Source organism: Oncorhynchus nerka, unplaced genomic scaffold (genome assembly GCF_034236695.1).
Source record: "Oncorhynchus nerka isolate Pitt River unplaced genomic scaffold, Oner_Uvic_2.0 unplaced_scaffold_1102, whole genome shotgun sequence".
Taxonomy (NCBI): Eukaryota; Metazoa; Chordata; class Actinopteri; order Salmoniformes; family Salmonidae; genus Oncorhynchus; species Oncorhynchus nerka.
This window is the reverse complement of record NW_027040216.1, coordinates 158378-176669: the sequence shown is the minus strand read 5'-3', so window position 1 is coordinate 176669 and position 18292 is coordinate 158378. Positions and strand designations below refer to the sequence as shown.

At 42.7% G+C, this 18292-nt stretch overlaps 2 protein-coding genes across 2 annotated transcripts in view; one reads left to right on the top strand and one right to left on the bottom strand.

Annotated features, from left to right (window-relative positions):
* The window catches only part of nit2 (nitrilase family, member 2), a 69693-nt gene that overhangs the window by 18870 nt on the left and 32531 nt on the right, over positions 1 to 18292 (bottom strand). The gene's annotated exons all lie outside the window — the stretch shown is intronic.
* On the top strand, positions 1806 to 17061 carry plcxd1 (phosphatidylinositol-specific phospholipase C, X domain containing 1). Its single transcript, XM_065016171.1, is given in 6 exon segments — positions 1806 to 1930; positions 5005 to 5203; positions 7190 to 7271; positions 9795 to 9950; positions 14710 to 14890; positions 16542 to 17061. Coding segments are annotated over 6 exon segments (1008 nt in total). The 5' UTR covers positions 1806 to 1809; the 3' UTR covers positions 16811 to 17061.

The following is an 18292-nucleotide window of genomic DNA, read 5'->3' as shown; positions in this document are numbered from 1 at the left end:
TATACACATCAATATACACTATACACATCAATATACACTATACACATCAATATACACATCAATATACACATCAATATACTCTATACACATCAATATACACATCAATATACACATCAATATACACATCAATATACACATCAATATACACATCAATATACACATCAATATACACTATACACATCAATATACTCTATACACATCAATATACTCTATACACATCAATATACACATCAATATACACATCAATATACACTATACACATCTCTATACACATCAATATACACTATACACATCAATATACACTATACACATCAATATACTCTATACACATCAATATACTCTATACACATCAATATACACTATACACATCAATATACACTATACACATCAATATACACTATACACATCAATATACACTATACACATCAATATACACATCAATATACACTATACACATCAATATACACTATACACATCAATATACTCTATACACATCAATATACACATCAATATACACTATACACATCAATATACACATCAATATACACTATACACATCAATATACACTATACACATCAATATACACTATACACATCAATATACACATCAATATACACATCAATATACTCTATACACATCAATATACACTATACACATCAATATACACTATACACATCAATATACACTATACACATCAATATACACATCAATATACACTATACACATCAATATACACATCAATATACACTATACACATCAATATACACTATACACATCAATATACTCTATACACATCAATATACACTATACACATCAATATACACTATACACATCAATATACACATCAATATACACTATACACATCAATATACACTATACACATCAATATACACTATACACATCAATATACACTATACACATCAATATACACTATACACATCTCTATACACATCAATATACACTATACACATCTCTATACACATCAATATACACTATACACATCAATATACACATCAATATACACTATACACATCAATATACACTATACACATCAATATACACTATACACATCAATATAGACCGATATACACATCAATATAGACCGATATACACATACATTTTCACATCCATATACAATCATAGAAAACCAACACATTCTTCAGTATAAGGGTCCTCAATCAGCCTTTTGCATTGACCTAGTTTAAATGGTAGATGGACAGCTGACCTAGTTTAAATGGTAGATGGACAGCTGACCTAGTTTAAATGGTAGATGGACAGCTGACCTAGTTTAAATGGTAGATGGACGGCTGACCTAGTTTAAATGGTAGATGGACGGCTGACCTAGTTTAAATGGTAGATGGACGGCTGACCTAGTTTAAATGGTAGATGGACGGCTGACCTAGTTTAAATGGTAGATGGACGGCTGACCTTAGAACTATTTAAAATACATAGAGTTCTCAGTCATTAGAGGACAGTCAGTCATTAGAGGACAGGCAGTCAGTCATTAGAGGACAGTCAGTCATTAGAGGACAGGCAGTCAGTCATTAGAGGACAGTCAGTCATTAGAGGACAGTCAGTCATTAGAGGGCAGTCAGTCATTAGAGGACAGTCAGTCATTAGAGGGCAGTCAGTCAGTCATTAGAGGGCAGTCAGTCATTAGAGGGCAGGCAGTCAGTCATTAGAGGGCAGTCAGTCATTAGAGGGCAGGCAGTCAGTCATTAGAGGGCAGTCAGTCATTAGAGGGCAGTCATTCATTAATTTCAGTACAGTGTTTGATGAAATATAACTGTACATTTTTAGCACCCACAAATGTCCTCAGAGGTGGTGTCTGAAGTGCAGGTGTCTCTGAAGGAACTTCCCATGGACAGCTGGATGGATCACCTGCCCTGTGCTCTATGGGACGTTCCCCTGAGGAACCTAGCTATACCAGGTAAGACACCTGGATGGATCACCTGCCCTGTGCTCTATGGGACGGACGTTCCCCTGAGGAACCTAGCTATACCAGGTAAGACAGCTGGATGGATCACCTGCCCTGTGCTCTATAGGATGTTCCCCTGAGGAACCTAGCTATACCAGGTAAGACAGCTGGATGGATCACCTGCCCTGTGCTCTATGGGATGTTCCCCTGAGGAACCTAGCTATACCAGGTAAGACACCTGGATGGATCACCTGCCCTGTGCTCTATGGGAGGTTCCCCTGAGGAACCTAGCTGTACCAGGTAAGACACCTGGATGGATCACCTGCCCTGTGCTCTATAGGATGTTCCCCTGAGGAACCTAGCTGTACCAGGTAAGACACCTGGATGGATCACCAGCCCTGTGCTCTATAGGATGTTCCCCTGAGGAACCTAGCTATACCAGGTAAGACAGCTGGATGGATCACCTGCCCTGTGCTCTATGGGACGGACGTTCCCCTGAGGAACCTAGCTGTACCAGGTAAGACACCTGGATGGATCACCTGCCCTGTGCTCTATGGGACGTTCCCCTGAGGAACCTAGCTATACCAGGTAAGACACCTGGATGGATCACCTGCCCTGTGCTCTTTGGGATGTTCCCCTGAGGAACCTAGCTGTACCAGGTAAGACACCTGGATGGATCACCTGCCCTGTGCTCTATGGGACGTTCCCCTGAGGAACCTAGCTATACCAGGTAAGACACCTGGATGGATCACCTGCCCTGTGCTCTATGGGATGTTCCCTGATGGGAACAACAGCTTTATACCAGGTAAGACACCTGGATGGATCACCTGCCCTGTGCTCTATGGGAGGTTCCCCTGAGGAACCTAGCTATACCAGGTAAGACACCTGGATGGATCACCTGCCCTGTGCTCTATGGGACATTCCCCTGAGGAACTGGTCTACTGTATCTACTATTAATTACTTCACCATAACTTTTAAACACATCACAGTACTGCTGTTATGCTGCATTCACAACACCACCACTTTAATCAGATGGCATTATGTCATCAACACTTTAATTAGATGGCATTATGTCATCAACACCACCACTTTAATTAGATGGCATTATGTCATCAACACTTTAATTAGATGGCATTATGTCATCAACACCACCACTTTAATTAGATGGCATTATGTCATCAACACTTTAATTAGATGGCATTATGTCATCAACACTTTAATCAGATGGCATTATGTCATCAACACTTTAATCAGATGGCATTATGTCACAACACCACCACTTTAATCAGATGGCATTATGTCACCACCACTTTAATCAGATGGCATTATGTCATCAACACTTTAATCAGATGGCATTATGTCATCAACACTTTAATCAGATGGCATTATGTCATCAACACCACCACTTTAATCAGATGGCATTATGTCATCAACACCACCACTTTAATTAGATGGCATTATGTCATCAACACTTTAATTAGATGGCATTATGTCATCAACACCACCACTTTAATTAGATGGCATTATGTCATCAACACTTTAATCAGATGGCATTATGTCATCAACACCACCACTTTAATTAGATGGCATTATGTCATCAACACTTTAATCAGATGGCATTATGTCACAACACCACCACTTTAATTAGATGGCATTATGTCATCAACACCACCACTTTAATCAGATGGCATTATGTCATCAACACTTTAATCAGATGGCATTATGTCATCAACACCACCACTTTAATTACATGGCATTATGTCATCAACACCACCACTTTAATCAGATGGCATTATGTCATCAACACTTTAATTAGATGGCATTATGTCATCAACACTTTAATTAGATGGCATTATGTCACCACCACTTTAATCAGATGGCATTATGTCATCAACACCACCACTTTAATCAGATGGCATTATGTCATCAACACTTTAATCAGATGGCATTATGTCATCAACACTTTAATCAGATGGCATTATGTCATCAACACCACCACTTTAATCAGATGGCATTATGTCATCAACACCACCACTTTAATCAGATGGCATTATGTCATCAACACCACCACTTTAATCAGATGGCATTATGTCATCAACACTTTAATCAGATGGCATTATGTCATCAACACTTTAATCAGATGGCATTATGTCATCAACACCACCACGCTGACACATGACAGTGACCATACACTTAGGGGCATCATATGGGTACTAGGCTGACACATGCCAGTGACCATACACTTTAGATGGCATTATGTCATGGGTACTTTAATCAGAGGCTGACACATGACAGTGACCATACACTTTAATCAGATGGCATCATGTCATGGGTACTAGGCTTTAATCACATGGCATTAGTGACCATACCACTTTATCAGATGGGCATCATATAGGCACTTTAATCACATGCCAGTGACATCATACACTTTAATCAGATGGCATTATGTCATCAACACCACCACGCTGACACATGACAGTGACCATACACTTAGGGGCATCATATGGGTACTAGGCTGACACATGACAGTGACCATACACTTAGGGGCATCATATGGGTACTAGGCTGACACATGCCAGTGACCATACACTTAGGGGCATCATATGGGTACTAGGCTGACACATGCCAGTGACCATACACTTAGGGGCATCATATGGGTACTAGGCTGACACATACCAGTGACCATACACTTAGGGGCATCATATAGGTACTAGGCTGACACATGCCAGTGACCATACACTTATGGGCATCATATGGGTACTAGGCTGACACATGCCAGTGACCATACACTTAGGGACATCATATAGGTACTAGGCTGACACATGCCAGTGACCATACACTTAGGGGCATCATATAGGTACTAGGCTGACACATGCCAGTGACCATACACTTAGGGACATCATATGGGTACTAGGCTGACACATGCCAGTGACCATACACTTAGGGGCATCATATGGGTACTAGGCTGACACATACCAGTGACCATACACTTAGGGGCATCATATGGGTACTAGGCTGACACATACCAGTGACCATACACTTGTAATATCAGGCCCTATCTGTCTGTACCTTGATTCCCTGTTTAGGAAGCCACAATGCCATAACCTACTGTCTGGATAGGAGTGACCGCTCCCCTGTCGACCTGACCCAACCTGATTTGCTGCAGAAGCTAGACAAATACATGAAGCCCCTGATACGACCGTTTGTTTATAAATGGGCAGTTACACAGGTATGATTTTTAACAACAGATCAGGGGTGTCAAACTACATTTCTGGAGCACAATGTGTGCAGGTTTTTAGTCCTCGCTTGCACTTTATTGATCAATTAGGATAATTGATTAGTTAGGTACTCCCCTCATCTGGTTGGCTAGGTCTTAATTGGACACAAATTGAAACGAAATAACAAAAACCAGCAGAGACACAGCCCTCCAGGAATTGAGTTTGACCACCCTGACCTAGATGACCACCCTGACCTAGATGACCACCCTGACCTAGATGACCACCCTGACCTAGATGGCCACCCTGACCTAGATGACCACCCTGACCTAGATGACCACCCTGACCTAGATGGCCACCCTGACCTAGATGGCCACCCTGACCTAGATGACCACCCTGACCTAGATGACCACCCTGACCTAGATGGCCACCCTGACCTAGATGACCACCCTGACCTAGATGGCCACCCTGATGACCACCCTGACCTAGATGGCCACCCCCTGACCTGACCACCCTGATAGATGACCACCCTGACCTAGATGACCACCCTGACCTAGATGGCCACCCTGACCTAGATGACCACCCTGACCTAGATGACCACCTAGATGACCACCCTGACCTAGATGACCACCCTGACCTAGATGGCATAACACTTCTGGTGCAGACTTTACACCTGCTGGCAGGACATCTGGCCCTCGGTGGTGGCAGGACATCTGGCCCTCGGTGGTGGCAGGACATCTGGCCCTCGGTGGTGGCAGGACATCTGGCCCCCGGTGGTGGCAGGACATATGGCCCTCGGTGGTGGCAGGACATCTGGACATCTGGCCCTGGCGGTGGCCCTCGGTGGTGGCAGGACATCTGGTCCTCGGTGGTGGCAGGACATCTGGTCCTCGGTGGTGGCAGGACATCTGGCCCGGTGCTGGCAGGACATCTGGCCCTCGGTGGTGGCAGGACATCTGGTCCTCGGTGGTGGCAGGACATCTGGCCTCGGTGGTGGCAGGACATCTGGCCCTCGGTGGTGGCAGGACATCTGGCTCCTCGGTGGTGGCAGGACATCTGGTGGCCCTCGGTGGTGGCAGGACATCTGGCCCTCGGTGGTGGCAGGACATCTGGCCCTCGGTGGTGGCAGGACATCTGGCCCTCGGTGGTGGCAGGACATCTGGTCCTCGGTGGTGGCAGGACATCTGGCCCTCGGTGGTGGCAGGACATCTGGCCCTCGGTGGTGGCAGGACATCTGGCCCTCGGTGGTGGCAGGACATCTGGCCCTCGGTGGTGGCAGGACATCTGGCCCTCGGTGCTGGCAGGACATCTGGCCCTCGGTGGTGGAAGGACATCTGGCCCTCGGTGGTGGCAGGACATCAGTGCTCAGTGCTGGTTGGGTTAATAAAGTTATGTCAATCGCATAATGTTTATGATCGGATAATGTTGTTGCTCTGATAATGTTGTTGCTCTGATAATGTTGTCGATCTGAATGTTGATCTGATAATGTTGATGATCTGATAATGTTGTTGCTCTGATAATGTTGTTGCTCTGATAATGTTGTTGCTCTGATAATGTTGTTGCTCTGATAATGTTGTTGCTCTGATAATGTTGTTGATCTGATAATGTTGTTGATCTGATAATGTTGTTGCTCTGATAATGTTGTTGCTCTGATAATGTTGTTGATCTGATAATGTTGTTGCTCTGATAATGTTGTTGATCTGATAATGTTGTTGCTCTGATAAAGTTAATCTGATAATGTTAATGTCTGATAATGTTGTTGATCTGATAAGGAGTTGCTCTGATAATGTTGTTGATCTGATAATCTTGTTGATCTGATAAAGTTAATCTCTGATAACCTCTTGCCTGTACTTCTACTGTGGGGTGATATCTTGACCTGAGGATACTCACTGTAGACCTGTTGTTACCATGGAGTGTACACTATACTACAGTAGATGAGTGTACACTATGCTCACTGTAGAGGTATGATACTATGGAGTGTACACTACACTCACTGTAGAGGTATGATACTATGGAGTGTACACTACACTCACTGTAGAGGTATGATACTATGGAGTGTACACTACACTCACTGTAGAGGTATGACACTCACTGTAGAGGTATGATACTATGGAGTGTACACTACACTCACTGTAGAGGTATGATACTATGGAGTATACACTACACTCACTGTAGAGGTATGATACTATGGAGTGTACACTACACTCACTGTAGAGGTATGATACTATGGAGTATACACTACACTCACTGTAGAGGTATGATACTATGGAGTATACACTACACTCACTGTAGAGGTATGATACTATGGAGTGTACACTACGCTAAATGTAGAGGTGATACTATGGAGTGTACACTATGCTAAATGTAGAGGTGTGATACTATGGAGTGTACACTATAATAAATGTAGAGGTGTGATACTATGGAGTGTACACTATAATAAATGTAGAGGTGTGATACTATGGAGTGTACACTATGCTAAATGTAGAGGTGTGATACTATGGAGTGTACACTATAATAAATGTAGAGGGATACTATGTGATAAATGTAGAGGTGTGATACTATGGAGGAGTGTACACTATACACTATGCTAAATGTAGAGGTGTGATACTATGGAGTGTACACTACGCTAAATGTAGAGGTGTGATACTATGGAGTGTACACTACGCTAAATGTAGAGGTGTGATACTATGGAGTGTACACTATGCTAAATGTAGAGGTGTGATACTATGGAGTGTACACTATGCTAAATGTAGAGGTGTGATACTATGGAGTGTACACTATAATAAATGTAGAGGTGTGATGATAGTGTACACTACGAAATGTAGAGGTGTGATACTATGGAGTGTACACTATGCTAAATGTAGAGGTGTGATACTATGGAATGTACACTACGCTAAATGTAGAGGTGTGATACTACGGAGTGTACACTACGCTAAATGTAGAGGTGTGATACTATGGAGTGTACACTATGCTAAATGTAGAGGTGTGATACTATGGAGTGTACACTATGCTAAATGTAGAGGTGTGATACTATGGAGTGTACACTATGCTAAATGTAGAGGTGTGATACTATGGAGTGTACACTACGCTAAATGTAGAGGTGTGATACTATGGAGTGTACACTATGCTAAATGTAGAGGTGTGATACTATGGAGTGTACACTATGCTAAATGTAGAGGTATGATACTATGGAGTGTACACTATGCTAAATGTAGAGGGGTGATACTATGGAGTGTACACTACGCTAAATGTAGAGGTGTGATACTATGGAGTGTACACTATAATAAATGTAGAGGTGTGATACTATGGAGTGTACACTATGCTAAATGTAGAGGTGTGATACTATGGAGTGTACACTATGCTAAATGTAGAGGTGTGATACTATGGAGTGTACACTATGCTAAATGTAGAGGTGTGATACTATGGAGTGTACACTATGCTAAATGTAGAGGTGATACTATGGAGTGTACACTATGCTAAATGTAGAGGTGATACTATGGAGTGTACACTACGCTAAATGTAGAGGTGTGATACTATGGAGTGTACACTATGCTAAATGTAGAGGTGTGATACTATGGAGTGTACACTATGCTAAATGTAGAGGTGTGATACTATGGAGTGTACACTATGCTAAATGTAGAGGTGTGATACTATGGAGTGTACACTATGCTAAATGTAGAGGTGTGATACTATGGAGTGTACACTATGCTAAATGTAGAGGTGTGATACTATGGAGTGTACACTATGCTAAATGTAGAGGTGTGATACTATGGAGTGTACACTATGCTAAATGTAGAGGTGTGATACTATGGAGTGTACACTACGCTAAATGTAGAGGTGTGATACTATGGAGTGTACACTACGCTAAATGTAGAGGTGTGATACTACGGAGTGTACACTACGCTAAATGTAGAGGTGTGATACTATGGAGTGTACACTATGCTCAATGTAGAGGTGTGATACTATGGAGTGTACACTTATGCTAAATGTAGAGGTGTGATACTATGGAGTATACACTACGCTAAATGTAGAGGTGTTATACTACGGAGTGTACACTATAATAAATGTAGAGGTGTGATACTATGGAGTGTACACTATGCTAAATGTAGAGGTGTGATACTATGGAGTGTACACTATGCTAAATGTAGAGGTGTGATACTATGGAGTGTACACTACGCTAAATGTAGAGATGTGATACTACGGAGTGTACACTATGCTCAATGTAGAGGTGTGATACTATGGAGTGTACACTACGCTAAATGTAGAGGTGTTATACTACGGAGTGTACACTATGCTAAATGTAGAGGTATGATACCTCCATTCTACCACAGAGTGTACACTATGCTAAATGTAGAGGTATGATACCTCCATTCTACCACAGAGTGTACACTATGCTAAATGTAGAGGTATGATACCTCCATTCTACCACAGAGTGTAGACTACACTCAATGTTAAAGGTATAATCTGTACTTCTAACATAGCAGGGAGGTTTAGTAGACATTCTGACAAGGGGCTACAGAGAGGGGTTGTACCATTTACTAGACTCCTGCTCTTATCTGACAACCTTACGACATATACAAATAGGATTTGGGATATATAATTGATTTCAGATGTTACTTTGATTGTGTTACACCAGTTGGACCGATGTCTGTTCTCCACAGACCGTTCTTCAGGAGATCAGATCCTGGCTAGATGTCCATTCTAGAGAGGTGGTTCTGCTGTCCTTCAGTCACTTCCTGGGTCTGAACCAGGACCTCCACACTGGACTTATATCCACCATCAGAACCATCTTCAACGCCAGGCTCTGTCCAACTACGGTAGGGACACCTCCAAGCACTGTCCAACTACTGTAGGGACACCTCCAAGCACTGTCCAACTACGGTAGGGACACCTCCAAGCACTGTCCAATTACGGTAGGGACACCTCCAAGCACTGTCCAACTACGATAGGGACACCTCCAAGCACTGTCCAACTACTGTAGGGACACCTCCAAGCACTGTCCAACTACGGTAGGGACACCTCCAAGCACTGTCCAACTACGGTAGGGACACCTCCAAGCACTGTCCAACTACGGTAGGGACACCTCCAAGCACTGTCCAACTACGGTAGGGACACCTCCAAGCACTGTCCAACAAGGGACACCTCCAAGCACTGTCCAACTACGGTAGGGACACCTCCAAGCACTGTCCAACTACGGTAGGGACACCTCCAAGCACTGTCCAACTACGGTAGGGACACCTCCAAGCACTGTCCAACTACGGTAGGGACACCTCCAAGCACTGTCCAACTACGGTAGGGACACCTCCAAGCACTGTCCAACTACGGTAGGGACACCTCCAAGCACTGTCCAACTACGGTAGGGACACCTCCAAGCACTGTCCAACTACGGTAGGGACACCTCCAATGTTCCCTCTAATCTTTTTTGGCAATGAGCAAATTTCAGGTCTGCTGAGCAACTTCCAGCGAGCGTTTACTATGAACACTGAGGCTGGACCCTATTTAAGTTAGTTTTAACAGTGACCAAGTAGGCTACTGTGGCTATTTGATCATAATGTAGGCCTACCATCAGAAACAATGGAGAAAATGCATCCCATAATATTTTAACATGGAAATAGCTGTTCTATCATTCAGCCTCTGTTGAAAAAGCAGCAGCTACTCTTCCTGGGGTTCACACAAAACATTACATAATACAGAACATTAATAGACCAGAACAAGAACATAACTAGCTGCTATGCCAAGCAGTTGATCAGACCCTTAGTCAGCAGGATCAACCTGTTTATCCTGTCAAACAAGGATGTGACTGAAAATGTTTTTGTATTGTGTTGTTTGATGCAAGAAACCACTTTACAAAATAAAAGCCTGCGTAACATCTTAAAGGTAACATTGGAATCAAATAGAAAATCAAATGGTATTTGTCACATGCGTCGTAAATAACAGTTATAGACTAATAGTGAAAAGCTTACTTCCAGGTCCCCTAACCCACAATATAGAGAGACACACCAAAGAAAAAAATAAGAACACTAGGAAAAAATATCAATGAGTAGCGATAACATGGCTATATACACAGGGTACCAGGTAATAACTTGGCTATATACACAGGGTACCAGGTAATAACATGGCTATATACACAGGGTACCAGGTAATAACTTGGCTATATACACAGGGTACCAGGTAATAACATGGCTATATACACAGGGTACCAGGTAATAACATGGCTATATACACAGGGTACCAGGTAATAACATGGCTATATACACAGGGTACCGGGTAATAACTTGGCTATATACACAGGGTACCAGGTAATAACATGGCTATATACACAGGGTACCAGGTAATAACTTGGCTATATACACAGGGTACCAGGTAATAACATGGCTATGTACACAGGGTACCAGGTAATAACATGGCTATATACACAGGGTACCAGGTAATAACATGGCTATATACACAGGGTACCAGGTAATAACATGGCTATGTACACAGGGTACCAGGTAATAACTTGGCTATATACACAGGGTACCAGGTAATAACATGGCTATATACACAGGGTACCAGGTAATAACTTGGCTATATACACAGGGTACCAGGTAATAACTTGGCTATGTACACAGGGTACCAGGTAATAACATGGCTATATACACAGGGTACCAGGTAATAACTTGGCTATATACACAGGGTACCAGGTAATAACATGGCTATATACACAGGGTACCAGGTAATAACATGGCTATATACACAGGGTACCAGGTAATAACTTGGCTATATACACAGGGTACCAGGTAATAACTTGGCTATATACACAGGGTACCAGGTAATAACTTGGCTATATACACAGGGTACCAGGTAATAACTTGGCTATATACACAGGGTACCAGGTAATAACTTGGCTATGTACACAGGGTACCAGGTAATAACTTGGCTATATACACAGGGTACCAGGTAATAACTTGGCTATATACACAGGGTACCAGGTAATAACTTGGCTATGTACACAGGGTACCAGGTAATAACTTGGCTATATACACAGGGTACCAGGTAATAACTTGGCTATGTACACAGGGTACCAGGTAATAACTTGGCTATATACACAGGGTACCAGGTAATAACTTGGCTATATACACAGGGTACCAGGTAATAACTTGGCTATATACACAGGGTACCAGGTAATAACTTGGCTATGTACACAGGGTACCAGGTAATAACTTGGCTATATACACAGGGTACCAGGTAATAACTTGGCTATGTACACAGGGTACCAGGTAATAACTTGGCTATGTACACAGGGTACCAGGTAATAACTTGGCTATGTACACAGGGTACCAGGTAATAACTTGGCTATGTACACAGGGTACCAGGTAATAACTTGGCTATGTACACAGGGTACCAGGTAATAACTTGGCTATATACACAGGGTACCAGGTAATAACTTGGCTATGTACACAGGGTACCAGGTAATAACATGGCTATATACACAGGGTACCAGGTAATAACTTGGCTATATACACAGGGTACCAGGTAATAACATGGCTATATACACAGGGTACCAGGTAATAACTTGGCTATATACACAGGGTACCAGGTAATAACTTGGCTATATACACAGGGTACCAGGTAATAACTTGGCTATATACACAGGGTACCAGGTAATAACTTGGCTATATACACAGGGTACCAGGTAATAACTTGGCTATATACACAGGGTACCAGGTAATAACTTGGCTATATACACAGGGTACCAGGTAATAACTTGGCTATGTACACAGGGTACCAGGTAATAACTTGGCTATGTACACAGGGTACCAGGTAATAACTTGGCTATGTACACAGGGTACCAGGTAATAACTTGGCTATGTACACAGGGTACCAGGTAATAACTTGGCTATGTACACAGGGTACCAGGTAATAACTTGGCTATATACACAGGGTACCAGGTAATAACTTGGCTATATACACAGGGTACCAGGTAATAACTTGGCTATATACACAGGGTACCAGGTAATAACTTGGCTATATACACAGGGTACCAGGTAATAACTTGGCTATGTACACAGGGTACCAGGTAATAACTTGGCTATATACACAGGGTACCAGGTAATAACTTGGCTATATACACAGGGTACCAGGTAATAACTTGGCTATGTACACAGGGTACCAGGTAATAACTTGGCTATGTACACAGGGTACCAGGTAATAACTTGGCTATGTACACAGGGTACCAGGTAATAACTTGGCTATGTACACAGGGTACCAGGTAATAACTTGGCTATATACACAGGGTACCAGGTAATAACTTGGCTATGTACACAGGGTACCAGGTAATAACTTGGCTATGTACACAGGGTACCAGGTAATAACTTGGCTATATACACAGGGTACCAGGTTAATAACTTGGCTATGTACACAGGGTACCAGGTAATAACTTGGCTATATACACAGGGTACCAGGTAATAACTTGGCTATATACACAGGGTACCAGGTAATAACTTCTTCCTAAGTGTATGTAAACTAGTTTTAATGACTCCAACCTAAGTGTATGTAAACTAGTTTTAATGACTCCTAACCTAAGTGTATGTAAACTAGTTTTAATGACTCCAACCTAAGTGTATGTAAACTAGTTTCAATGACTCCAACCTAAGTGATGTAAACTAGTTTTAATGACTCCAACCTAAGTGTATGTAAACTAGTTTTAATGACTCCAACCTAAGTGTATGTAAACTAGTTTTAATGACTCCAACCTAAGTGTATGTAAACTAGTTTTAATGACTCCAACCTAAGTGTATGTAAACTAGTTGTAATGACTCCAACCTAAGTGTATGTAAACTAGTTTTAATGACTCCAACCTAAGTGTATGTAAACTAGTTTTAATGACTTCAACCTAAGTGTATGTAAACTAGTTTTAATGACTCCAACCTAAGTGTATGTAAACTAGTTTTAATGACTCCAACCTAAGTGTATGTAAACTTCAACTGTATATAAAATCTATACAACTTAGAAAAAAATATAAACTATTGCAACCAAGACTTAAAGCACAAGATGGAGGGATGTTGGAACATAACTGAAGAAATGACAGTTAATAAGACAAATGTAACTTAATCCAGTATAAACTAAAGTATATCATTTATTATACAAGAGACGAAATTCACATTCTACAGCACACCGGCAGAGTCGTGTTTTTAAAACTAACATTGACTCAAGGATTACCATGACTTCCGGAAATGTACACTTAAAAACTGGAAATCAACCAATCCTCCGTCGTTAACACAATGGAAAGGTCAAATTCTTTATTATCTAAATGTTGAAAGTGTGTGGGGCGACGGAGAGAAACAACATGGTGCAGTTTGACCCCATGTGGTGGAGAGCGCTGGAGATGGGGGTGTGGTCAGATGGGGGTGTGGTCAGATGGGATGTCATGGATGTTTGTGTGCGTATGTTGTGTATTATAAAAATAATTACAACATTTTTACAATTTTTTTAAATATATAGTGTTACCACAATGTTTCCTAGCATGGCATGAGCCATACTTTCCCATGATTCCATTCCCTGATCCCAACATTCCCATGATCCTCTGTGTTCCAGGAAGTGGTGACGCTGAGGAACCTGTGGTCGTTGGGTTACCAGGTGATTGTCTCCTATGAGCACAGCATGGTCAGCCTCTGTAGCGACCTTTGGCCTCACATCCCCTACTGGTGGGCCAACAAGTGTAAAGCCGAGGCTCTGATCGAGGAGTTCGAACACAGGAAACAACATGGCCGCCCAGGTAACCGCACGCCTTTCCTACGCACGCACGCCTTTCCTACGCACGCACGCCTTTCCTTTCCTACGCTTGCCTTTCCTTTCCTACGCACGCCTTTCCTTTCTTACGCACGCCTTTCCTTTCCTACGCACGCCTTTCCTTTCCTACGCACGCCTTTCCTTTCCTACGCACGCCTTTCCTTTCCTACCCACGCCTTTCCTTTCCTACGCACGTTTTCACCTTACGTGCTCTGAATAAATGTAATTCAACCACTGAAACCCCTCCCACTTGCTGGCCAACAGATTTTCAATAGGGTTTTCAGTAGATCGTAATCTATCTTAAGCCATCTCTTTTTTATTTTTGTATACCCTTTTTCTCCCCAACTTCGTGATTTATGATCTTGTCTCATCGCTGCAACTCCCCAACGTTCTCAGGAGAGGCGAAGGTCGAGCCGTGCGTCTTGCATAACATGACCCGCCAAACCCGCTCGCTTAACCCAGAAGCCAGCTGCACCAATGTGTCAGAGGAAACACCGTTCAAGTGACGAACGAAGTCAGCCTGCAGGCGCCCTGCCCACCACAAGGAGTCGCTAGAGTCCAATGAGCCAAGGAAAGCTCCCCCGGCTAGTGCCTTAGACCACTGCGTCACTATGGAAGTGCGTACCTTTTGGTTAGAATTTTGTCGATAGACTCACTTGAACACATCTATACGGCTCCCCCAATCTGAGATAGCCCTCATTCTCCACATACAACATCCATTCTGCCAGTCACATTCTGTTAAATGTCCCCAAAGCAAACACATCCCTGGGTCGCTCGTCTTTTCAGTTCACTGCAGCTAGCGACTGGAACTAACACTCAAACTGGACAGATTTATCTCATGTCTCTTCATTCAAAGACTCAGTCATGGACACTCTTACTGACAGTTGTGGCTGCATTGCGTGATGTATTGTTGTCTCTACCTTCTTGCCCTTTGTGCTGTTGTGCCCAATAATGTTTGTACCATGTTGTGTTGCTGCCATGCTGTGTTGCTACCATGCTGTGTTGCTACCATGTTGTCATGTTTTGTTGCTACCATGTTGTGTTGCCATGTGTTGCTGCCTTGCTATGTTGTTGTCTTAGGTCTCTCTTTATGTAGTGTTGTCTCTCTTGTCGTGATGTGTGTTTTGTCCTATATTTATATATATTGAGAGAGCAGGGTCAGAATATTAGGGATCAATGAAAGAAAGCAATCTAAATATAGGGATATTAGTTTATTTCAGCATCAAACACTGACCTTGTAGCTTGGAGCCGGTTGGTTCGCCAAACCTTAGTCGTGTTTTCCTCTCGCGTAAAGTTGTTGGAATTAAGTTGTCAGAATACTGCGTATCTAGACACACCTTTTATTTATACCATTTCCAGCTATTCCCATGCTTACGTTCAAAATCAGAATAGGGAATTAAGTTCCATTTACGCTCGCTTATCTCGCGTGGGATTTCCCCCGTACTGAACAGTAAAACAGTTAAACGCTCTTATGATGTGATTAGAATGTATCTGTAGTGTTGTGCAGAGCAAAGGGGTATCTAACACTGTCTACGATATTGTTTTCACCCAATGTTTTCCATGAGTAACATACGTGTTGTAATGAGTGTTTTTTGTAACAGAATCAAACAGAACATTGACTTGGTGTTTGTTGGCAGGAGGGTTCTTTGTGACGGGCATCAACCTGACAGAGGATCTGAAGTACATCTGTTCTCACCCCACTGAGTCTCTGAAGGACCTGGTGATGTCTACCTACCCTGCCCTGCTCTCCTGGGTCAGGGGCCAGAGCCCCGGCTCCGACTCCCACTCCCTCAACATCATAGCTGGGGACTTTGTCTCAGAGAGCCACTTCGTACCCACCGTCATCGCACTGAATCAACTTTTAGTCCACTGCACTGGTCCTTGTGATGTTAGCAGAGGAAACTGACCCATCTGCTGTGTCCCAAATGACACCATATTACCTCTGTAGCCCATAGGCCTCTGGTCAAAGTCGTGTGTGTGTGTAGGGAATAGGGTGCCATTTGGGATGCATTATCTGACACATCTTATTGCACAGAATACCATGTTTTAACTATGCTGTAGAAGAGGATGGGACTGCAGCATGATACCATGTTTTAACTATGCTGTAGAAGAGGATGGGACTGCAGCATGATACCATGTTTTAACTATGCTGTAGAAGAGGATTGCAGCATGATACCATGTTTTAACTATGCTGTAGAAGAGGATGGGAGCATGATACCATGTTTTAACTATGCTGTAGAAGAGGATGGGACTGCAGCATGATACCATGTTTTAACTATGCTGTAGAAGAGGATGGGACTGCAGCATGATACCATGTTTTAACTATGCTGTAGAAGAGGATGGGACTGCAGCATGATACCATGTTTTAACTATGCTGTAGAAGAGGATGGGACTGCAGCATGATACCATGTTTTAACTATGCTGTAGAAGAGGATGGGACATGATACCATGTTTTAACTATGCTGTAGAAGAGGATGGGACTGCAGCATGATACCATGTTTTAACTATGCTGTAGAAGAGGATGGGACTGCAGCATGATACCATGTTTTAACTATGCTGTAGAAGAGGATGGGACTGCAGCATGATACCATGTTTTAACTATGCTGTAGAAGAGGATGGGACTGCAGCATGATACCATGTTTTAACTATGCTGTAGAAGAGGATGGGACTGCAGCATGATACCATGTTTTAACTATGCTGTAGAAGAGGATGGGATGCAGCATGACTGCAGCATGATACCATGTTTTAACTATGCTGTAGAAGAGGATGGGACTGCAGCATGATACCATGTTTTAACTATGCTGTAGAAGAGGATGGGACTGCAGCATGATACCATGTTTTAACTATGCTGTAGAAGAGGATGGGACTGCAGCATGATACCATGTTTTAACTATGCTGTAGAAGAGGATGGGACTGCAGCATGATACCATGTTTTAACTATGCTGTAGAAGAGGATGGGACTGCAGCATGATACCATGTTTTAACTATGCTGTAGAAGAGGATGGGACTGCAGCATGATACCATGTTTTAACTATGCTGTAGAAGAGGATGGGACTGCAGCATGATACCATGTTTTAACTATGCTGTAGAAGAGGATGGGACTGCAGCATGATACCATGTTTTAATGCTGTAGAAGAGGATATGCTGATACCATGAAGAGGATGGGACTGCAGCATGATACCATGTTTTAACTATGCTGTAGAAGAGGATGGGACTGCAGCATGATACCATGTTTTAACTATGCTGTAGAAGAGGATGGGACTGCAGCATGATACCATGTTTTAACTATGCTGTAGAAGAGGATGGGACTGCAGCATGATACCATGTTTTAACTATGCTGTAGAAGAGGATGGGACTGCAGCATGATACCATGTTTTAACTATGCTGT